This window comes from Dermacentor silvarum, chromosome 3, assembly GCF_013339745.2.
Source record: "Dermacentor silvarum isolate Dsil-2018 chromosome 3, BIME_Dsil_1.4, whole genome shotgun sequence".
NCBI lineage: Eukaryota > Metazoa > Arthropoda > Arachnida > Ixodida > Ixodidae > Dermacentor > Dermacentor silvarum.
This window is the reverse complement of record NC_051156.1, coordinates 17,490,853-17,512,300: the sequence shown is the minus strand read 5'-3', so window position 1 is coordinate 17,512,300 and position 21,448 is coordinate 17,490,853. Positions and strand designations below refer to the sequence as shown.

At 52.0% G+C, this 21,448-nt stretch overlaps 1 protein-coding gene across 1 annotated transcript in view; it reads right to left on the bottom strand.

Moving 5' to 3' along the window:
- Positions 1 to 21,448, bottom strand: part of LOC119445354 (inversin) — a 369,285-nt gene that overhangs the window by 219,995 nt on the left and 127,842 nt on the right. Inside the window, exon 5 of the mRNA XM_037709663.2 lies at positions 7,092 to 7,343. Coding sequence (XP_037565591.1) covers positions 7,092 to 7,343 — 252 coding nt within the window. The remainder of the gene's footprint in view (positions 1 to 7,091; positions 7,344 to 21,448) is intronic.

The following is a 21,448-nucleotide window of genomic DNA, read 5'->3' as shown; positions in this document are numbered from 1 at the left end:
CTTCGGGTGCGCTAAAAGAGTGGCGGAAGCGAGAGCATTTTTGGCAGTGGCAAAACCACTTTCGGCAGCATTCGTCCATATATAGTAGAGGCGTGTTTGCTTGGGTTTTTTTCGAGAGCGGACTGTGCAGCGGCTGCAAGATGGATGCACAACGGGGAATGAAACGGCGGTAGTAATTGATGAGGCCCAGAAATTGCCAGCAATTTCTTTGTGGTCGACGGTTGCGGGTAATCTTTAATGACTTGAACGCGGAGTGAGACGGGCTGGATGCCACGTTGATCAACTCGATGCCCGAGGAAATCGAGGGAATCGACGCCAAACTCGCTCTTCGAGACGTTGATAACGAGACCGTATTGACGGAGACGTTGGAAGACCTTACGCAGGTCCGATTCATGTTCCGCAGCAGATCGGCTGAAAACGAGAATGTCGTCTAAATAAACGAAACAACAAGTCAGCCCGCGTAGCACTTGGTCAACGAACCGCTGAAATGTTTTAGCAGCATTTCGGAGACCGAAGGACATGCGGACGTATACAAACATGTCGAATGGTGTGATCATTGCGGTTTTAGGAATGTCGGAAGGCTCCACAGGAATCCGATGGTAAGCTTTAGCTAGAACCATTTTGCTGAATATGCAGCAACCGTGAACTTGCCGGTAGCACTTGCCATCATTAGTGACTGGCCTGACCGTTTCCCGAAAAGTTACACGGTGGACGACACTGACGTGCACGAGTGCCGTATCGGGCCTGGTACCAACAAATAGTAGCTCAGTAGTTAGTGATGCACTTGCGAAGCAAGCTGTGCGTTTGAGGCGCTGAGTTCATCAAAGCGCTGCTCTAGCTGTAACGGACTCGAGACTGGCGCCTGACAACGGTCGATGACAGATACGAAAGGATGGGAAGTATCCGTGATCTGGTCTGTCGTTGTTGCTAAGTCTTCAATGGACGTTGCCGTAGGTGAGGCACATAAAATCATCCGTACCTGATTCGGTAGACGCTGAAGGAAGAGCTCGCGGAGGATTTTTGAGTCCGTTGAAGATGAACTGCCTCCGAGTAGCAGAGTCATGCGGCGAAGCAGCTCGGTCGGCTTTCGGTCACCAAGTTCCTCCGATGAGAGAAGCTGTTGAATGCGTCGCGACTCGGAGTCAATCGTGCGTCGTAGTAACTCCCGTTTCAGGATGCCATAGGGGTTGTCGGATGGGGGAGTGAGCAGAACGACGCGGATAAAAGCTGTGGTGGTCGGGCTGAGCGCACTCACGACATAGTCGTACTTGACCGTCTGCGGTGCGGTGACGGCGGAACTGCGCTTCGATGTGGAGAAACCAGAGCTCACTATCTGCGGGCCAGCCTCAAACGCCGGCTTTGTGCTTTACACAGATCCGGGCAACCCTACAAGAATTGGAACGTCGACTACGAGGGACACAAACCCGGACCTCACTTTCGCTCGACTCTCCGGCAAAGCAAGAGGAACGGCGACCTGGCGCAACACTGGCCACAACCTGGGCAGTGACCACTACATTATAGAACTGAACATACCCACAACGGTACACAACGACCAAAAGAAATTCAAGCACAAGCTCACAGACTGGACGCGTTTCCGCGCAACCCTCGATGAAGCCGACAACGACATCGAAGACATCGAGAAGTGGACGGAACGCGTAACCAAAGCAGCCGACTCGGTTACCGCCGAGCTGGACGTAGAAGAGGAAGTACCGCAAATCGACAGCAAGCTGCCTCACATGATCGAGGCTCGCCAATCCCTGCAAAGAAGATGGAAAAAGCAACGGCACAATCGATGGCTACGGAAACGAGTCGCCGAGCTGGGTCGCGCCATTGAAAAATACAGCAGAGAACTATGCACGCAGCAATGGCACGCAACGTGCAGCGCTGCGGACGGACAACTACATAAAGGACAGACTTGGAAGTGTTGCGACACCTCCTGGACGATAAATCCACGAAAGGCCACCAGCAGCACAGGCTTGCCCAAACGATCTACACTGCCGTCAAGACACTAGGCGAAGAGGAAGCCAGCAAGCGCATCAATGCCAAGTACCTCCCCACAGCGGCCACCGAGATCCACCCCGACCACAATGGACCGCACAACCCAGAACTGGATCGAGAGATCGAAGAATGGGAAGTCCGAGCGGTACTACAAGAGCTCAACTGCAAGTCGGCGGCAGGACCAGACCGGCTTCACAACCGGACGCTGCGTAAGCTCAACGATTGGGCGATCGCAGCACTCACAAGATACTTCAACCAATGCTGGAGAGAAGGCAAACTACCGAAACAATGGAAGACGGCTCGCACGGTCCTCATACCGAAGCCCGGCAAGCCACCCAACATTGAAAATCTACGGCCCATCTCCCTGACGTCCTGCGTCGGAAAAGTGATGGAACACATCATGCGTAATAGGTGGAACCGCTACCTCGAAGACAAGGGCCTCTACCCGGACGAAATGATCGGCTTTCGAGAGAAGCTCAGTACCCAAGACGCCTTGATACAACTCCAGCATGAAATCCTGGAAGTATCAGCTCCCACTCACGACAATAGAGCAGTTCTCGGCCTAGACCTGCAGAGTGCTTTCGACAAGGTACGCCACTCGGCAATCCTGTCGCAGGCCTCGCGGCTAGGACTTGGACGAAGATCCTACAACTACATAAGGGACTTCCTGTCCAACCGAACGGTAAAAATACAAGCGAGTAACCTACAACTAGAAGAAAAGACCCTCGGAAGCGTCGGCACACCGCAGGGCTCCGTGATATCGCCGCTGGTCTTCAACCTGGTCATGATCGGAGTTGCGGAGCGACTAAACGCGCGAGTCCCGCACGTCCGTTACACGATCTACGCGGACGACATCACGCTATGGGTTGCCGGCGGCAGCGACGGGTACATCGAAGAAACGCTACAAGAAGCAGTGAACACAATAGAAGATCAGCTGGATGGCACCGGTCTCCGATGCTCGCCACAAAAGTCCGAACTCCTGATCGTCCCACCACCCGGGCGATATAGGAAGAAAGCCACTGAAGACTCGGAGAAGATCGTGCTCCGAACCAGAGACGGCATCGTCATTCCGAAAGTCTCTAAGCTCCGTGTCCTAGGCATGGTGCTCGAAGCCAGTAGGAGCAACGGCGTCACCGTCGACAAGATCATCACTAAGATGGGTATCGCCACGCGACTCATCAAGCGAGTTGCGACCCGGCACAGAGGGATGAGGGAGGCCAGCCTACTACGTCTGGTGCAGTCCTTCGCCATCAGCCACGCTGCCTACGTAGGCGCGTTCCACTACTGGAAAGTACAGGAGCGCGACCGGATAAATGCGGCCATCAGAAGGACATACAAGGCTGCGCTCGGCTTATTCAACTGCACGAGCACAGCCAAGCTGCTCAAGCTGGGGGTGCACAACACCCTCGAAGAAATCGCAGAAGCGCAAAGAACATCTTAGCGCGAGAGACTCCAAACCACACGAACGGGACGAAGCATCCTGGCCAGACTAGGCCAAGGCACGAACACTACTGACAACGAAGCGAAGAGACATCACGCCCTCCCGAAAAGGGCCCTCCGCCGACTGGTGGTGGGGCCCCTACCAAAGAACATGCACCCGGAGCACAGCCAAGGCCGACGAGATGCACGAGCCAAGGCCCTCACTGAAGCACACGCCAACGATAACGGCGCCTTATACGTGGACGCCGCTAAATACAAAGACAAAGAAGACACATACGTGGCCGTAGCAATACGCGCCACAACGGGCGAAATCTACAGTGCTTGCAGCGTCCGTGCGAAGCAAGCGCATCAGGCGGAAGAAGCCGCCATTGCGCTGGCCCTCGCCGACAACAAGTGTACAACGATCCTGAGCGACTCGCACACAGCGGTTCGGAACAACGGCAGAAATAATGTGTGTGCCAGTGCGGTGCGCGTTGTGAAGTGCAGTGACAGACAGTGCACCGACGGACTGCGGACTCGTCTCCGATGGTTCCCGGCGCATCAAGGCTGCTACTTCGGGAGCACCTCCCCAAACCGCAATGAGACGGCGAACGCCGCTGCGCGAGGTCTTACTCGCCGCGTGGTGGCACCAGCGTCCCTCGTCTCAGCGGAGGGAGTAGCCACCGACGATGAAGACGACGAAGAAGAAGCCGAACTGGTAACGAGCTACGCGGATGTGCTGGAATGGTACCGGAGCGCACGTCGCTCCATGCCGGACCCACACCCGCAGCTCACCAGAGAACAGGCGGTACTCTACAGACAGCTGCAAACGAACTCGGTGCTCACGCCTGCGCTCGCGCGCTTCATATGCCCCGACGTCTACGAGAGCGCAAAGTGTAGTGTGTGTAACAGTGCGACCGCCACGCTAACTCACGTGTTGTGGGATTGTAAACTGAATCTGGAAAAGGCAGCGGCCTACCCAGGCAGACTGCCAACGGACATTGCCCGTGAAGTATCGGCTCAGGACTCAGAGCAACAACTACAGGCGGTCCAGCGGATCGAGACAGCTCTCGCTCGCCAAACGCGCAGGGACGCACCCGACGGGACCCAGGGGCGACAGCCTCGTGGAGAACGTTGGGTCCCCCGGCGTAAGCGTCGAGACGCAACTTGATGACTGCACATATATAGTCGGGTAGCAAGAGGGCCCTGCGTGGCACCCTGCTACCTCCGCCGGTTCTTTAATAAAGTTCATTTCTCTCTCTCTCTCTCTCTCTCTCAACGTGTTCGGCGTCGGCTAGCAGCAGCGTTCTTGGCACAAACCTTGGTTAGCCTGCCTGCGTTTGTGGCATGCCAGGAACGCTGTCACTCGTAGGCACCGACGCGCCCAGCGCTAGTCACGCGAAATGTCGCGAAAGGGAAGGTACCTCCGAAAATGATCGCTCGAGAATACCTTCCTACATGCGTACTTAAGTCAACGTAGCAGCAACCAAGTTAAAACCTAGCAGTAACAACCAGTAAGTTTCGCTATGCTTAAGCTTTGCGCAACCGAGTGCAAGCTTGCCCATATGCGCATACTAACGGCTTTAACTATCCGCCAGCTGCAGTGATCTGAGGCGGCGGACGACTTTAGGCTAGGGCCGCTCTAATGTCTTTTACCAATGCCACTGGTGCAATGTTATTGCTGTTATTACTGAATTCTTACTGTTCTCAAGTTGTGGCTTGCGCTACTGGCATGAGCGCTGCGCTTGCGCAGACTAGACCCATTGCTGAGCAGCGATGTGCCTACCACAAATGGTCCGAGTGGAATGTGCAGAAACATCCTGCTAAAGCTATCTAATCAATTCACTGGGCGCGGACAAACGCCGTCAGCAAATAATGTGCGACGTCGGAGACGCCACATCGCGCCAGCATGTGCCAGGGCACTGTTCCTGCTACGCAGCACAAGTGATCTCACGAGCTGCACCGCGCACTGTTAAAAAAGCCGGCAGATACCACGCCCTGTGGAAATCGATGTTATGCGAAGCAGTGAGCGGGGAGCCTACCAAGTTAACGAAAAGACCCTGAGAGCACCAAGACCTAGGCGGCTCTTTCATGACCTACATGACACGCATGTCATGACATTCATATCAGGAGTCAAGTCCCTTTAGCTGCACCTAAGAGACCTTAAGGTGAAAGCCTTACTATGACTTAAGGTGACTTAAGGTGAAAGCTCATGACTATGACTTCTACCACCATCCTTTAGTGTTCCCTTCACTTAGTATCCATGTCGGAACCCATTTCAGTGTTTTTGAGTGTTAATGTTTTTTCGCAGAGTCATTGTCCTTTTTTCTCAGTCATGGTTATGACTATGACATCTACCAGCATCCTTTAGTGTTTGCTTCACTTAGTACCTAAGTCCGAACCCATTTCAGTGGTTTCTGAATGTCAATCATTTTTCGCTCAGTCATTGTCATTTTTACTGACTCATGCTCATGACTATGACTTCTACCACCATCCTTTAGTGTTTCCTTCACTTAGTACCGACGTCCGAACCAATTCCACTGGCGTTGAGTGTTAAGCTTTTTTCGCTGAGTCATTGTCCTTTTTGCTGAGTCATGCTCATGGCTATAATTTCTACCATCATCCTTTAGTGTTTCCTTTACTTAGTGCCCACGTCCGAACCCATTTCAGTGGTTTTAGGGGCTAAGCACCTTAGGGCCGACCCTTGTCCCTCGTAGTCCGTTGTCCGTAGCTCTGTATGTATACTGTGTATACCAGAGCATGTATATGTGTACATGTGTACTGCACACATGTATATATATATATATATATATATATATATGTGTGTGTGTGTGTGTGTTGTGTGTGTGTACAGTATATGTACGCCAAGCTCCAGCTCCACTTCCGGCTCCGCTTCCGGTTCCACTTCCGGTTCCGGCTTCCGGAGAACGCTGCCGCCGTTTGGCCCGAATGATCCCCCGGTGCTTCGCCCACTCATCATCATTAAATTCATGGATATGAGTGACATAACTTTATTTGAAATCCTGCGATTGGGAGGCCCGGGCCTGGGGCCGCCTAGATGGCCACTGGGAGCTGTTGCTCCCGCACGGCATCCATGGCTCGCTGGACGGCCCAAAGTTGGTCTAGGAGTTCTGAGCTGAGTAGCGTGGCCGACCACCGCGCCCGTAGATTTTCGTGGACATGCGGTAATTTTTTAAAGGGAAGCTTTCTTTTCTTAATTTGTCTTTTTGAGTGGTAATCTTTTTCACTGGGTCATTATCATGACCTACATGACGCGCATGTCATGAGATTTATGTCATGACCTATCACTTATGTTTGTCATAGACTCCTGTGACTATGCCAATTTTGCTACCTACCAAGTTAACGAAACAACACAAAGTCGTAGGCGTCTAGATAGATAGATAGATAGATAGATAGATACTGTCAAAGTAGTAAATGTTCGCCAAGAAATGCTTCGCATTTAAAACCGCGTGCGCAGTGCTAAACCTTGCTATCAATGCCTTCCGACGAAACTGCCATTTCTTTCATCTCATTACCGGTCGTTAGATTAGCCATGACATCTTGTGTGCCGCACCCTTTGTCCGCTCACTTCTTCACTTAGTGCTTCTCCATTACGCCAGTCAAAGGATTCAGGCTCTCGTAAAGCGCTGCTCACGAAGCAACTATCCACTTACCTGTAGCTTCTGGGTGCATTTCATAGCAGTGCAGGGCACGCACCGCTGCCATGTTGCCAGAAAGGGCAGCGCTCTGCAAAGCCACGCCCAGATGTTCGGCCCCGTGGTTATGCGACAGCAACAGCGCGACCAGCATGCCCGCCCGCTCAGATGAGGAGGAGCAGGCGTAGTGCAAAGGTGTTGCCCCTGCCCGGTCAGTCAGGGACCCGTCTGCAGAGCGCTCAAGCAGTAGCTTGCACACTTCTAGACGTCCTGCACAAGCAAACATTGCGATTGGGCAAGTTCGCCGACACGTAGATTTTCAACCCCAATACAGAACATATTGGGTCAAGGCTTTAAACTTGTCTTTGTGTCGTGAATTTCCGCTAACAGGAGTTGTGTCATACATCAAATGGGCGTGCTAAACACATCCCAGGCTACCAAGAGATCTGATACGTCACCCCAAGGGTAATATTTCAAGGTATGTTGCCTTTCACCAAACAAAGAGATGAAAAAGTTGCTCGGTGAATCTAACTGCTTTTACCAGAAATCCAATTCGCTCCTGTTAAGGTCTTATCTATCTGAAAAGGCCCCAGCAAACTTTCGATAGAAATCAGTTCGACTTATTACAAGTTTACATACGCTTAGATTCGTTTTTGCATATTAAGTCGCTCATGAGTTTGTATGCACGCTCGTGGGTTTGTTTCCCATACTCTTTTATTACGATTAGCAATATTTGCCTACGTCCGCCATCTATCTAGGCAATTATACGGCGACACCGAGACACAAGTTATCTACCAACTTGGGCCACCATGTGTATGCTCGTGGTTGCGATGCCGTCATGGTCGTTCCCGCTTTGCGATCCGACACTCATCATGCCATCTCAGCTGTCTAATTGGGCCTTATGGTCGTGATGCTGTCGTTGCATCGTTGACACTCGTCATGCCATCGTCGTCCTCATGCATTCGTTTCCACACGGCCGTCGTTCCACCATCATCCCTCCCGCTTCGTCATCCAACCCTCGTCCTGACGTCGTCGTCACGCCATCGCAGTCACACAGGCTTCACGATACACGTCATTGTCTTGCCACCCCACAGTGCCGTCGTCATTGCGTCGGTGCCATACAGTCGGCGTCATGCATTCATTCTCGTGCCATCGCCGCGCTGCCGTCGCACTCTTTTTCCGTCGCTATTTTTTCCATAGTCGAACTTGGCCATCCGACGGTCGCAATGCCATTGTAGTAATGCCATGGTCGACGTGCCGTCGTCGTCACGCTCTCGTTCTACGATCGTCAAGTAACGTCTGTCCATTATCATAGCGCCTTCGTCGTTCCATCAACATCGATCCATCTTCGTCACTATATGGTAATTGTGACGTCATTCAATCGTGATTACGCTGCCATTGTCATGCCATAGTCGTTATTGCGTCGTCGTCGCCATGCTCGTCGTCATTTGACATTAGGCTCTCGTCATGCCGCCGTCGTCACGCTGTCGATTTACCACTTCCATCACATCAGTAACGCCATCCCAATGCCGTCCTCGTTATAGCGCCTACTTTTATCCATCGACGGCACTCCTTCGTCATTCTACCGCAATCAAGGATTCGTCATCAATCATGATCATGCAACCGTTGTGATGCCATCATCGCATTCATGCATCCTTTGCCATACCGTCGTCGTCATGACGTTGTGCGAGTGTCATCGTCGTCATGCCAGGCCAGCTTCGACATGTGGTCGTCGTAGTTCCATTGTACTCATGCTGTCGTCATCACACCGTTATTATACCACCGCCATTTTTTAGGAATCGTCATCTGCCGTCGTCATCATACGGCCTTTGTTGTTCCATCAACGTCATTCCTTTACATCATTCTATCGTCGTCCCTGCATAAACGTGATTCAATTATCATCAAGCCGTTACGCTCACGGGCGGTCCTAGCAAGCGAGAGTGCAACAGCAAAGTGGGACTATAGCGGACTATGTTCCATATAGTCTAACAAATGGAAGTGTATGAAACTACAAGTGTTAAAAAACTACTTCAGAGGCCGAGAGCAGCGACAGCTCCACAGTCTTGGTTGCTACCGAAACGAAGATGTTTGGACCACCACTCCCAGAGCTTCTTCGGGAAAAAAAATAGGGGACGCCTCACACTAATGGTGCGAAGACAGGGCAAACAGCGAAGCTGGTGACCCCACCTAGCTTTATCTCGGTTCGGCCAAATTATTGCGAGGTTATGCTTCGACACTCAGCCACGTCTTGCGCAAGATCACCCCGGAATCATCGACAGCCCAAGGAGCAACGAACACTCGGTAATTAAAGTATCTCGACGCTCAAACGCTTTCGCTCGATTTGACGGACTCGTAACCCCAGATCTTCTGCGAATCGCCGCTGTTCTGCCGCCGCTTCGGCGGCGCGATACTCGGGATCGCACCGAAGTCGTCTCACTCGCTCTCGAGTAGCGGCGCCGTGGCTTTGGCACGGTACTTCCTCTTCTTCAGCAGCCCCATATTAAATTAATTAAAATTAAATTATGGGGTTTTACGTGCCAAAACCGCGATCTGATTATGAGGCACGCCGTAGTGGGGACTCCGGAAATTTGGACCACCTGGGGTTCTTTCACGTGCACGGGTGTTCTTTCACGTACACGGGTGTTTTCGCATTTCGCCCCCATCGAAATGCGGTCGCCGTGGCCGGGATTCGTACCCGCGAACTCGTGCTCAGCAGCCCAACACCATAGCCATTGAGCAACCACGCCCCATCTTCGCGGCGATGGGCTCGGCGCGGAGACGGCGGGGCTTTTGTGTCGCCGCGACGGCGACGCGGAGCTACGCATCCCGTGGGTCGCCGCAGTGACGCCACGGTTTAGATCCGCCTCTGCGCAGCCGCGCTAAACACTTCGCACGGCGCGGTGACGTCATGGCTCGACAAAGTTAAGTCGAAGCGTTGCGGCGCGCGCGATGACGCCACGGCTCACGCAGCTGGGGTGAAGCGTTGCTAGGCGACGCATGATGTCGCCATCAACAGGCGGAGGTTTTGCGGCGTAGACTCAACCACGGCCGCTGGATTAAAAAAAAAGTGCGGCCTGCCGCGTGCATCGAAAACGGTGTGATCCGCCGCGGCGCCACACGCCGGAGGTTGTTGTCTGGCATCGGCATAGAAAATTCGTCAGGAGCGCGCTTGGAACCGCGCTTGGAACGCCGTCGCGCGTGCAAGCCGAAGCGTTCCATCGCCGATGACTAGCGCCGTTCGGCCCAGCCAAGCGGCCGACAATGCAACTACGGCCGTCACGTTCGCTCCCATAGCAGCGCGCCCGACGCGGCAGGCCGCACCTTTTTCTTTTATCCAGCAGCCGTGCCTCAACGGACCATCCTCGAGCTTAAACAGCTTCACTAGTTCACAAGGCTATGTTCCATTGCGCTTGGACCCTTTCTGCACTACCACCAGGATCGGCCCACATTTCGGAGTTACACCTGACGGCAAACGCCCAGGTTAAACAGCTTCGCTCTTAAAAAGAGTCCCACTTCCGCCACTGTCTCCAATATAGCCGGGCTGGCCAGTGCTATTCCATCCTCGATGGCGTTATCGCATTAATTTTCCACTTTCTTCTTTCAGTGACTAATGTCACTGAAATGACACTAATGTCACTGACTAATGACTAACATACTCAGTGACTAATGTTGGCGACAGGTGCATTGAAGAGCGGCACATATCAATGCCATTCATGGCACTAACTGCTCGATAAAGCCCTGGTCTGAAAGGCGTTTTAGGTGCGAAACACCTTATGCGCCCGGGCTGTCGTTGTCTACTGTCGTCAACACGGTAAGCAAACGACTCGTGCTCGCACTCGGCACGCGCTCGTGCCACTTCTCCCGCGTTCGTCGTCGTCTTCCACAGCTGGCTGTGTTGCCGCTCATCATTCCAGCGTAGAATTTCACTTCTCGTCTGTCGTCGTAATGGAGAGGCCGCGTTTACGGGGTTATGAGCCATTGCATAAGGCAGTATGAGCCCATTAGCGGTGCATCACTGCATGCTTCGCACCTCCCCAGGTTTCAGGGAAGAAGAAGAAGGCGCCGACCAGTGCGGACGTGGACAGATCGGCTCCCGCTGATTTAAATGTTTTCGGTCGGATTCTTGTGGCCAAGCTGTGCATCATTCGACGCAGTATCTTCTGGGGATCACGTCGATACCGGACCTTTTTCGGTGAGTGGTCCTTTTGCGAAATTATTGGAACTTTTCGTGTGGACCACGCCGGCGTGGCACGGGTAGGCTTAGACCTACCTCGGCGAAGAGGGGAAACATGCCCGAAGTAGAGATGGTGGAGGGAGAGTAAATCTCTCGCGAAGAAACGAATCGCCCTGGTTGGACGACAGCGCTGGGCAGGAACAAGAAAGCTCGTGCAGAAACGCCAGTTTCGGCGGGCAACGCAACGCACGTGGGCTCGAAGGGAGGCCGCCGCACGGCAGCCCCGCAAGGTGAGATGAAGCGCCTTGCAGCCGCATCGAGGCTCCCCCGGCTACCGAGGGACCACATACGAATTATCGTCAGGAAGAGGGACGGACTTGACATCAGAAAAACAAGCCAAATTAGGCTCGCACAAGCTCTTGCCATGGCGGCTGCTCTAGCCCCGGCAGAGACCGAGGGTGACATCGTTTGCCCTAACGTTGCCCAGAACATTCTCGTCGTTTCCACTCCCGGCGAAGAAGAATGCAAACGCCTATGCAGGGATCCAACCGATTCGGCTAAGCGAAGGATCATACAAGGTGGCGGCATATATGGCGGCCCCCGATAACACGTGTAAAGGAGCCGTACGAGGCGTGGACACCGACATCAGCGAGGCCCAGCTCCAAGCGATGATTGTCAACTAGCGCAATCCAAAGGCCCTAGAAGCCAAGAGGATCAAGAACACCACTACGGTGGTAGTGCTTTTCGACGGCATGAAGGTGCCGAACTACCTCATGTGCGGCGTCAGCTTGCTACGCTGCACGCTCTACAAGCGCCAAACCGACGTTTGTTACGCGTGTGGAGGCCTACGCCACAGGGCCGATGTTTGCCCCTACCCAAACAAGAGGGTGTGCAGAGGCTGTGGACTCGCCTCTCCACCCGACGATCACTAGTGCTCACCGAAATGTGCCCTTTGCGGAGGACCTCATCCCATGGCGGACAGAACGTGTAAGCAACGCTTTCAAGTCCCTTACGTCGTGCGACGGAGAAGACGGCGCCGAAAGCGCGCCAAAAAGACTCAACAACAGCTGGCCCAGGAGGGCCGGCCACGTGATTCCAGCGTGGCAAGTGCTCCCAGGCGGGGGCGCTCCGTTACACCAGCTGGCCGCCGGCGCAGCTCTCGCTCCAGAGGGCGCTCTCACTACCGGGTGCGGATCCAGGAAGAGCCTACCTGGGCGGATTGTGCCAAGCAGAAACCAGCGGCGCAGCCACCAAAGGTAACGCAGGTAGCATTGCCTGAGCATACGGAAGACCCCAAGCTAGCTACGTTGATCCAAGAGAATGCTCGCCTGAAGGCCGAGCTTCAACAGATGAGGGCTGACTTTGAGTCATTCCGGCAATCTTACTCCTCGCAGGGCGAGAGACAGCAGATGCCCCCGCCAGGGGAGGCAAAGGCGCGCTCGGGTAAACGTAGGGCCTCGCCCCCGCAAGGGGAGTGGGACTCTATGGAGACTGAGTCCAACAGTAAGGCACTGGAAAACATGCAGCAATCGATTAAACAGCTTGCTGATAGCATGACTACCCTACTTAAAGAAGTGTCGTCTCTGGAATGTACGCAGGCAGCGCTAGTTACGGCACGCTCGCCTCTGAAAGGCCCGAGCATTGCACAGTCGCCTGCAGGCGCGGTAGCAGTGAACCCCATAAGGGAGTGGCTAATGCAGAACAGTAATCATGGCGGGCAACACTAATCAGCTGGTCGTGTGGCAGTGGAACTGCGCTAGTTTCAAAAGGCGCAGGGCTCCGCTGCAGCAGTTTGTCGCTTCTCAGGCGGTCAAACCGCACGTAATTATATTACAGGAAACTCTCGGGTGCTGCGCTAACCTACCCGGGCTATCGAGTCGTTTCGGTGCGCGAGGAGGGGAAGCGCGGTTTGGCAACCTTGGTAGCGAGAAAATGCTCCTTCCAGGAACACGTATTAAAACTGGGCAAAACCAGGGCGGAGGTGATTATGGTCGAAATCATCCCCAACAGCTGGCTCAAAAACAGCGTTTTCATCCTGCATGTCTACAACTCACCGTCGGACAACCGGCAGGCGTTCGCTTCAATCATGGCAAAAGCGGTGGCTCTGGCCAAGGGAGCCCCCATCGTGGTAGCGGGAGACTTTAATGCTCCGCAGGACGCTTGGGGCTGCCATAGGCAATCCCCCAAGGGCAACAATCTCCTAAAGGCGGTATCGGACTGTTCGCTGGAACTTATTACGGATCCGCAATACCGGACGAGAACTGGCACGTCGGTGGCCCGAGACACAACTCCGGACTTGGCGTTCGTCAAGAACGTCCCGGGGGCCGGGTGGCAAAATTTACAATAAAATCTAGGTAGCAACCACTTGATATTGGCTATTACCCTAACAGTCAATGCAGCTTCCCTCAGAGAATTTAAAATGACGGACTGGGATGCCTTTCGGAAATTGCGAAAGGAGGACCAGGATGAATACGACTGCTTAGACAGCCTCTTTGCAAGGCTCAAGGAGTGTTCTAATGCTGCGACTAAGGTTGTCAAAACGGAGCTGAGGGTTGATCGGATGGATGCGCGTCTCGCGCATCTCTTAGAGGCCAAGAATTCAATCCTAGCCCGATGGAGGACGCAAAGATTTAATCGCAGACTTCAAAAGAAAATTGCTCAGCTCAATCGCGAGATTGAAACCCACTCTATAGGCTCCGTTCAGTGAACAGAGGGCGCTACAGCCGAATACGGCAAAACGCCGTGCAGCGCCAACGGTGGTAGGAATGTGAAACACTGAGCGGCCGCAAGCAAGAGCGCCCATGCAGTAACCGAATGACTTCTTCACGAGACGGTAAACGAGGCAAACACGCCACAAAGCGCTGACAAGAGCGAGCAGTCTCACGGCAGGCGCCACTTGGTGAAGGCATTTGAAGTTTAGATGTTACACGCCCCACCACTACCCCCAAAATCAAGGCAAAGCGAGTTTACTTACTTTGCTGAAAGTATCACAGAAAAACGCAATTGAACAGTTAATTACCGGACTACACGCATGCAAGCAAATCAACAAAGATTCGCATGCACCCTACAAGAGCATTTGAGACACAAATTTACGCGTAAAATTTCGCGCTACGCAAGCTTGCTGTGCAAAACGTGCTCCATACGCTTCCAACCGCGCTAAGCACACAAATACAGTTGCAGAACCTCAAGCAGCTAGACCTGGCTAGACCTTAAAGCATATAGTTACAATGACACTAGGAAAACGCTGTTTTCACAATTACTTAACTCTTCGAACAGCAACAATCCATCTTTTCCGTCGTTCTTGCTCCCACGGGCGGCCTAATCGGTACAATTTCACGCCAGGCTGGCCTTCGTGGCTGTGGCAGTCTTTTACACAGCAGTACCGGCACTTGTTCCTCTTCCGTACGCTTTCAGTCGATGGATTAGAATTAGTCGAGCTGAAGGATGACATTGCCTCAACGCCAGAAAAGACCGAACAGCACCATCGACGCCGCGCCTACGAATCGACCCCGCGCGCTTTCGCCGTCTCATTATTGTTGGCGGCGCTGCGACAGATGGCGCAGCAATCGCAGCAAACTTCACTGAGCGGAGCCTATTGAACTGTCAAAACAGCAGTGGAACGAAGTATGTTCTTCTGTTGACGGACAGATGAGAGTGGGAGGGAAGTGGAACCTCCTCAAACAATTACTTGATGAGTCGAAGTCCAAGGGTAATCAGAGATTGGCTATTGACAGAATCGTTCATAGCGAAAAGGTGAAGGGGGTGTCCGAAAAGGCCCTCCTGCAGGGGTTAGCGGACAGATATCTTCCGCTGGGCCCTTCCGGGGACGCGGACTATCCTCGTTACCAAGGGGGGGGGGGGGACTGGTTGAGGAGCTGGACGCACCTTTCACTGAACCTGAAGTTCGGGAGGTCCTCCACGAGCTCAATGGGCGCTCTGCACCGGGCCCTGATGGAATCTCAAATAAGCTCTTACGCAACTTGGACGGTAAATCCATCGAGAAGCTCACCGAGGAAGTTAACAAAATCTGGGAGACTGGGCTAGTCACCGAATCCTGGAAGACGGCCTTGGTTGTGCTCATCCCAAAGCCAGGCAAACCTCTAGCGCCGGAGAACATGCGGCCCATCTCGCTTACGTCCTGCGTGGGCAAGGTGGCCGAACATGCGATTCACAATCGGGTATTCCGGTACATAGAATGCAAAGAGCTATTTCCACACAATATGGTAGGATTTAGAACTGCACTATCCACACAGCACGTCATGCTCCTTATCAAGAGACATATTATTGACAACTACACCAGGGATACTAGAGGCATACTAGCTCTAGACCTGGCTAAAGCTTTTGACAATATCTCGCACAAGTTTGTGCTTGAGGCAGTCTCGGATATGGGGCTGGGACAACGTTTCCACGCATACGTTAGCTTCTTTCTCAGGGATCGCAGGGCTACCATCAAAATCGGTCAAGTAAAATCCGAGGAATTTACCTTGGGAGCGAGAGGCACCCCACAGGGGGCAGTCATATCTCCTCTACTCTTCAATATTGCCATGAAGGGCCTCTCGGAGCGACTCGCCATGGTGCGCGGGACTAACCATGCTCTCTACGCGGACTATATCACCGTGTGGTGCATGGGAGCGTCCGACGCCGGGGTAGAGCAGGCGCTTCAGCAGGCACTAGACATAACGGAGAACTTTCTAGTCGGTTCGGGCCTGAGCCTGTCACCGGCTAAGTCCGAGTTATTACTGTACAGACCCACCCGACAAGGGGTGAGGAACCTCACTCCTTTAGAGCAGATTCCCATAGCTATTACACACGGGATGGGCTGATGATCCCCAGGGTAGACTCCATCAGGACCCTTGGACTCCTACTGGAGTCCAAGGGGGGAAACTCACAGACTATAGCCCGCATCACCTCCAAGACAGAGAACATGCTTAGACTCATACTCAGGGTCTCGAACCGCAGGGGAGGGCTGAGCGAGAGCAATCTTCTTCGGCTCTACCATGCGTTTCTCATGAGCCACATTAATTACGTCGCTTCGGCGCTGCACTGGTCCAAAAGGTAAGAGGCAAAAATCGATGCACTAATGCGCAAAAGTATAAAGCGAGTTCTAGGCTTGCCTATCACCACCAGCACCGAGAAGCTCATACAATCAGGCATGCATAACTCCCTCTCGGAGGAGATCGAGGCCCAGGAGATGGCTCAGATCGTGCGTCTATCGTCCTCGCGGGCTGGTAGGCGCATCCTGGAATCCATAGGCTGCGGTCTTACGGAGACTAACGAGCGTAAAGTGACTCTACTGTCCTCAATCAGAGGCACGTTTACTGTAGATCCACTTCCAAGAAATGTCCACCCGCAGTACAATGTAGGGCGCCGCATAGCTCGGGCCCGTATTTTATTGAAATCGGTTGCAGATAGTCGGGATCTCGCAGCCTTTGTCGATGCAGCCCAGTACGGGCGTTCCAAATGCTTCGCAGTGGTTTCGGTCGACCATACTGGCAAACTCCTATGTTCTGCCTCGGTTAGAAATGTTTCGGCAACGGTGGCTGAGCAAGTGGCCATCGCTATAGCAATGAAGGACCCATCGCGTCCAAATATATTCACAGACTCGCGGTCCGCAGCTAGGGCTTTCGCCTCGGGCTCGATCTCGCGGGAGGCAGAGGCCATCCTCGGCAGCGAGGGGGCAGCCGGGTTTCACACCATAAAATGGTTCCCGGCCCACATGGGGGCCAACGTACATCCCAATGTTCCCAACGCCAATGAATTTGCCCATGAGCGTGCGCGGGGTTTCGCTCACCGCGGCGGTCCCGGTGGATTCGAAGGCGGGGACGCTGGGAGATGCAGGGACTCGCTCCTAACTTTCCACGAGATCTTGACGCATTATCATCGTTCTCGGAGGGGTTTTCCACTTCCTCAGCCTAGACTCACTCGACCGCAATCGTCGGCCTTGAGGATGCTCCAAACGGGGTGTTTTCCTTCGAGGGGCAGGTTTAGTCACTTCTCGCCCAACATCGAACCGCAATGGCCGGACGGCGGAGAGGCGTATTGCTCATTAGCCCATATGCTCTGGCAATGTCCTACGTTACGCGACACAGAGTTCATCAACGAAAAGGACTGGGAGGAAGCCCTTAAAAGCGGCGATCTCTCGGTTCAACTTCGGGCTGTCCAGAGGGCCTGCGAGAGGGCGGAAGGCCACGGTCTTCCGGTCCCTGCGTGGGAGCGGCCCGCGACTGCTACTGACTTCCCCTGAAAGGGGGCGTCCCAACGCAGTTCCTCAAGACCTGAATAAAAGTTCTTTGTCTGTCTGTCTGTCCCCAGGTTTCACGTTAGTGGAGCTGCATTTCGCTCAATGGGTCATTTGATACTTAAGCATAAAATTTAATTCACCGCTCAAACCCAGCCTACGATTTAGCTCGTGCTAACTGTAAGAACGAATAAAAACTAAAACAGTAAGAAATGCGTCCATAATGGCCAAATTGCTGAGGGAGTTAAAGAAAACAATGATGATTTCGCTAATACTTCATGGTAAAACACATCATCGAGCTTGTCCAAATTTTTTTTAAAGGGGCACATAACCAGCGAATTTGTGGCGCAGCCTGCTAATGCGTTGGGTTGCTGTATCTGAAGAACCCTTGTGGCGTGTGTTCAATTTCGCGCCGCTATCGGAGAAACTAGGGGAACTTTTAATTCAATGTAGAGCGGCACATTCCCAGGGGCAAACACCTAGTTACCCAAGTTGGCATCAGACCCAATGGCAGTTACTCAGTGCTCCAAGTCGGCGTCAAGGAGTTTATATTGAAGAGCGGTAATACCCAGTCCCGCATCTACAGCGACCCATGTCTGCGAGAAAGAGGTTCGTTGAAGAACGGCAGGTATGTACACGTTGCCACATACTCAGTGACCCTAGTTGGTCCGATGATTGGTTTTAAACCCCGTTCCCTTAGTACAGCAGCCTCATGCGCAAATCATTCGACTACAGACAACACAATGACGAAAGTAGGCGGGAAAACGATTCGATAAAATATTGATATAAAGACTCCGGAAGGTGCGTGATGTGATGTCGCGGATCTGAGTCAAGTGGCTGATCTCTCAGTCAATGTGTTGGGTTTTTAAGGGGCTGATGCAGTGCGCCTCTACCGGTCATGTAACCATGTAGCGTGACGTCACGGAGCTCCATATATACACAGACTGTGTTTATTAAGTTCCTTCCCAACTCTCAGTCTGGTCTGACTTCATCTACGCGCGCGAGTGCGCCTCTTGGTTCGCCGGACGGCATCTACGCCGCCGTTGTGGGCAATCCGACACGCAAAGTACCCAAAAATCATAACTTGCCCCAATTACACTGAATCAAAATCATTAAAGGCAAATGGTTTCTGTTGAACCTCCCTGCGAAGCACCAAAGTGGGTGAAATTTTCTGCCGTCCTCGACCACCCTGCCCTTCCCTTGGTACCCATTGTGTAACTCTAATGGTCCATCCTACGACACAGCATGGCCTGCCCAGCTTCATTTTTTTTTCTCTTAATGTCGACTAGAATATCGGCTATCCCCGTTTTCTCTCTAATCTACACTGCTCTCTTCCAGTCTCTTAGCCCTCTCGGCTCTGGGGTCCTATAAAAAGGACACGAATAGAAATTGTTCTAAATCGTGACGCAAATGAAATGGTTAGCAAACTCAAAAATGAATTTTAGCTATTCTTCTTACAACTCCGCCAGCATAGGCGACAGTTTCTTCCCCCTTGTCTTCTTCAGAAAGCCCTAAAGTTGAAATAAAAATGGCGGAAGGCAATAAACATGACTGCAGCAGTATCCACGCCTTTTGATAATATTTTGCTTAATACCTATTGTCTCGGTAGCGATCATAAGTTTGTGTGTTGTTTCTGATATGCTTAGGGGTGCATTGATATCGTGAAGTTTTGCCTCTTACTTGCGCATAGCCCACAGCACGCCATGATCTGCGTGTCCTAAATATAGGACAACAGGGCTCAGTGGTTGTCAAGGGCCCTGCATGAGTTGAAAGTAGAGTGAGGGCGCTGTTGCTTGTGACAGCTTCAGATTTCTTGTGTTATTATTGCAGAGGTGATAAGTCAGCCTGAACTGCTGTTTTCAGTGGTTAGGAGACTCCTATAGCAAAAAGTCGGTGTACCAAGGACCCAACTATGTTTGCTGCACTATAGGATGTAGGCGTGTTGGATGTAGAAGACAATCACGACGAAAAGCAGGATATACAGTTTGCTTTTTCAGGCTAGGGGAGCAGTAATTGCTACGCAGTAGACGACGAATTCGCCGTTTATGGCGAAAATACATCCGACAAAGTGACTATCGATCCCATTCAAGTACAATGTTGAAGGAAGTATGCGTGTTGGAGGTAGAAGACTATCATAATCAAAACCAGGATGTAGAAGACTATCATAATCAAAACCAGGATACACATGCCCGGAACCAAGGGGTCGCAGCGGAGCGCCAGAACAAGAGAACCAGCGCAGCAGGCTTTTAGAACGGACTAGCGTGTGCCTTGCTTACGCGTCGAGCACGCGCCGCCCATCTTTATTTTCTTCGTCTTTGGCAGCTGGCACCAAGGCGCCGGCTGAGAGGGCCGACATTAGCGTCCCCACGTTGCGGCGTCGGTGGGCGCTACACACACTTTGCTCTTGCAGGTTTGGGGAGCAGCAATTGCTGTACAGCAGACGAAGAACTGGCCATCTATGACGAAAATACGTCCGACAAAGCTACTATCAAGTAGATAGAAGCCATTCAAGTACAATGATGAGCCATATATAACGAGCACGAATAATAATTTTGAGGCCTTTGGTGCATAAAGACCACTGCCAAATTGCCATCATGCAAGTTTTTCTACATTTAAATGTGAGATACAGCTGAGAATATTATGCAACTTCGAAATACTTCGTATTGCTCTCTACAACCACGAAACCCTGGCCTCCAATATGTAGGACATGACGCCATATCTTATACTGATGTGGTAATACAAATATAATAAACATTTCTGTGTGTCTTAGGCATTAGTAAATCAATACAAAACGACGAAAGAAACATTCTAAACGGTAAAAAAATCAGGGCTGAAAGGGTTAACGTTACGCCTAATATCTTTCGTTGCATTGCTCTTTGCGAGGCCCTTGTTCTCGAGCTTATTTGCTAGCCTCCAAGTTTCTGGCCGATATGTTAGCACCGATGGAATGCAATGATTGTGCAATTTTCTTTTCAACGGCAGTGGTAAGCTCGCAGTCAGGATTTGGTATTGTCCGCCGTATGCACTCCAACCCATTTTTATTCTTCTGTAAGATTCCTTCTCACAATCAGGGTCCCCTGTCAGTAATTGGCCTAGATAAATGTGTTCCTGTACAGAATCTAGAGGCTGACTGGCGCTCCTGGATTCTCGTTCCCTTGCCAAGCTACTGAACCTTATCTTTGTCTTCTGCATATTTTTCTTCAACCCCCTCTTACACTTCCTCGGTTAAGGTCGTCAATCATTCGTTGTAATTTGTCGCCATTGTTGCTGAACAGGCAATTGTCATTCGCAAACCGAAGGTTGCCGAGATATTCGCCGTTGATCATCAGTCCTAACCTACCCAATCTAGTTGCTTCAATACTCCTAAGCATGCGGTGAATAGCATTGGACAGATTGCGTCTCCTTACCTGACCCCATTATTGATACTCCTATACTCATTACTGCCTCCTATACTCATTGATTACGCAATTAATGCCTCTGTGACTGCTGGTATCTCTACTGAATCAAATGCATTTTCCTACCCTACGAAGCCCATATAGAGAGCTTAATATTTCTCCGCAGATTTCTCAATTACCTCATTGATACATGGATGTGATCCATTGTGGAATACCCCTTCCTGAAGCCAGCCTGTTTCCTTGGTTGATCGAATTCAAGTGTTGCCCTGATTCCATTGGATATTGCCTTGGTAAATATTTACACAATACTGAAGGCCAACTAAGGGGCCTTCATTATTTAACGTCGGCCTTATTATAGATTAGTTTAATGTTGGCATTCTAAAGCTCTCTGGTACCCTTGAAGTCATGAGACAGTGCATATGAAGGGCCGCAAGCTTTTCATGGATAATATCTCCTCTACCTCTGATTAAATCGACTTATTCCATCTGGTCCTGCTGCTTTTCCGCGGAACATGTCTTGCAAGGCCCTTCTAATTCCATGGCTAGTTATAGAAGGCCTCTCTGTATCC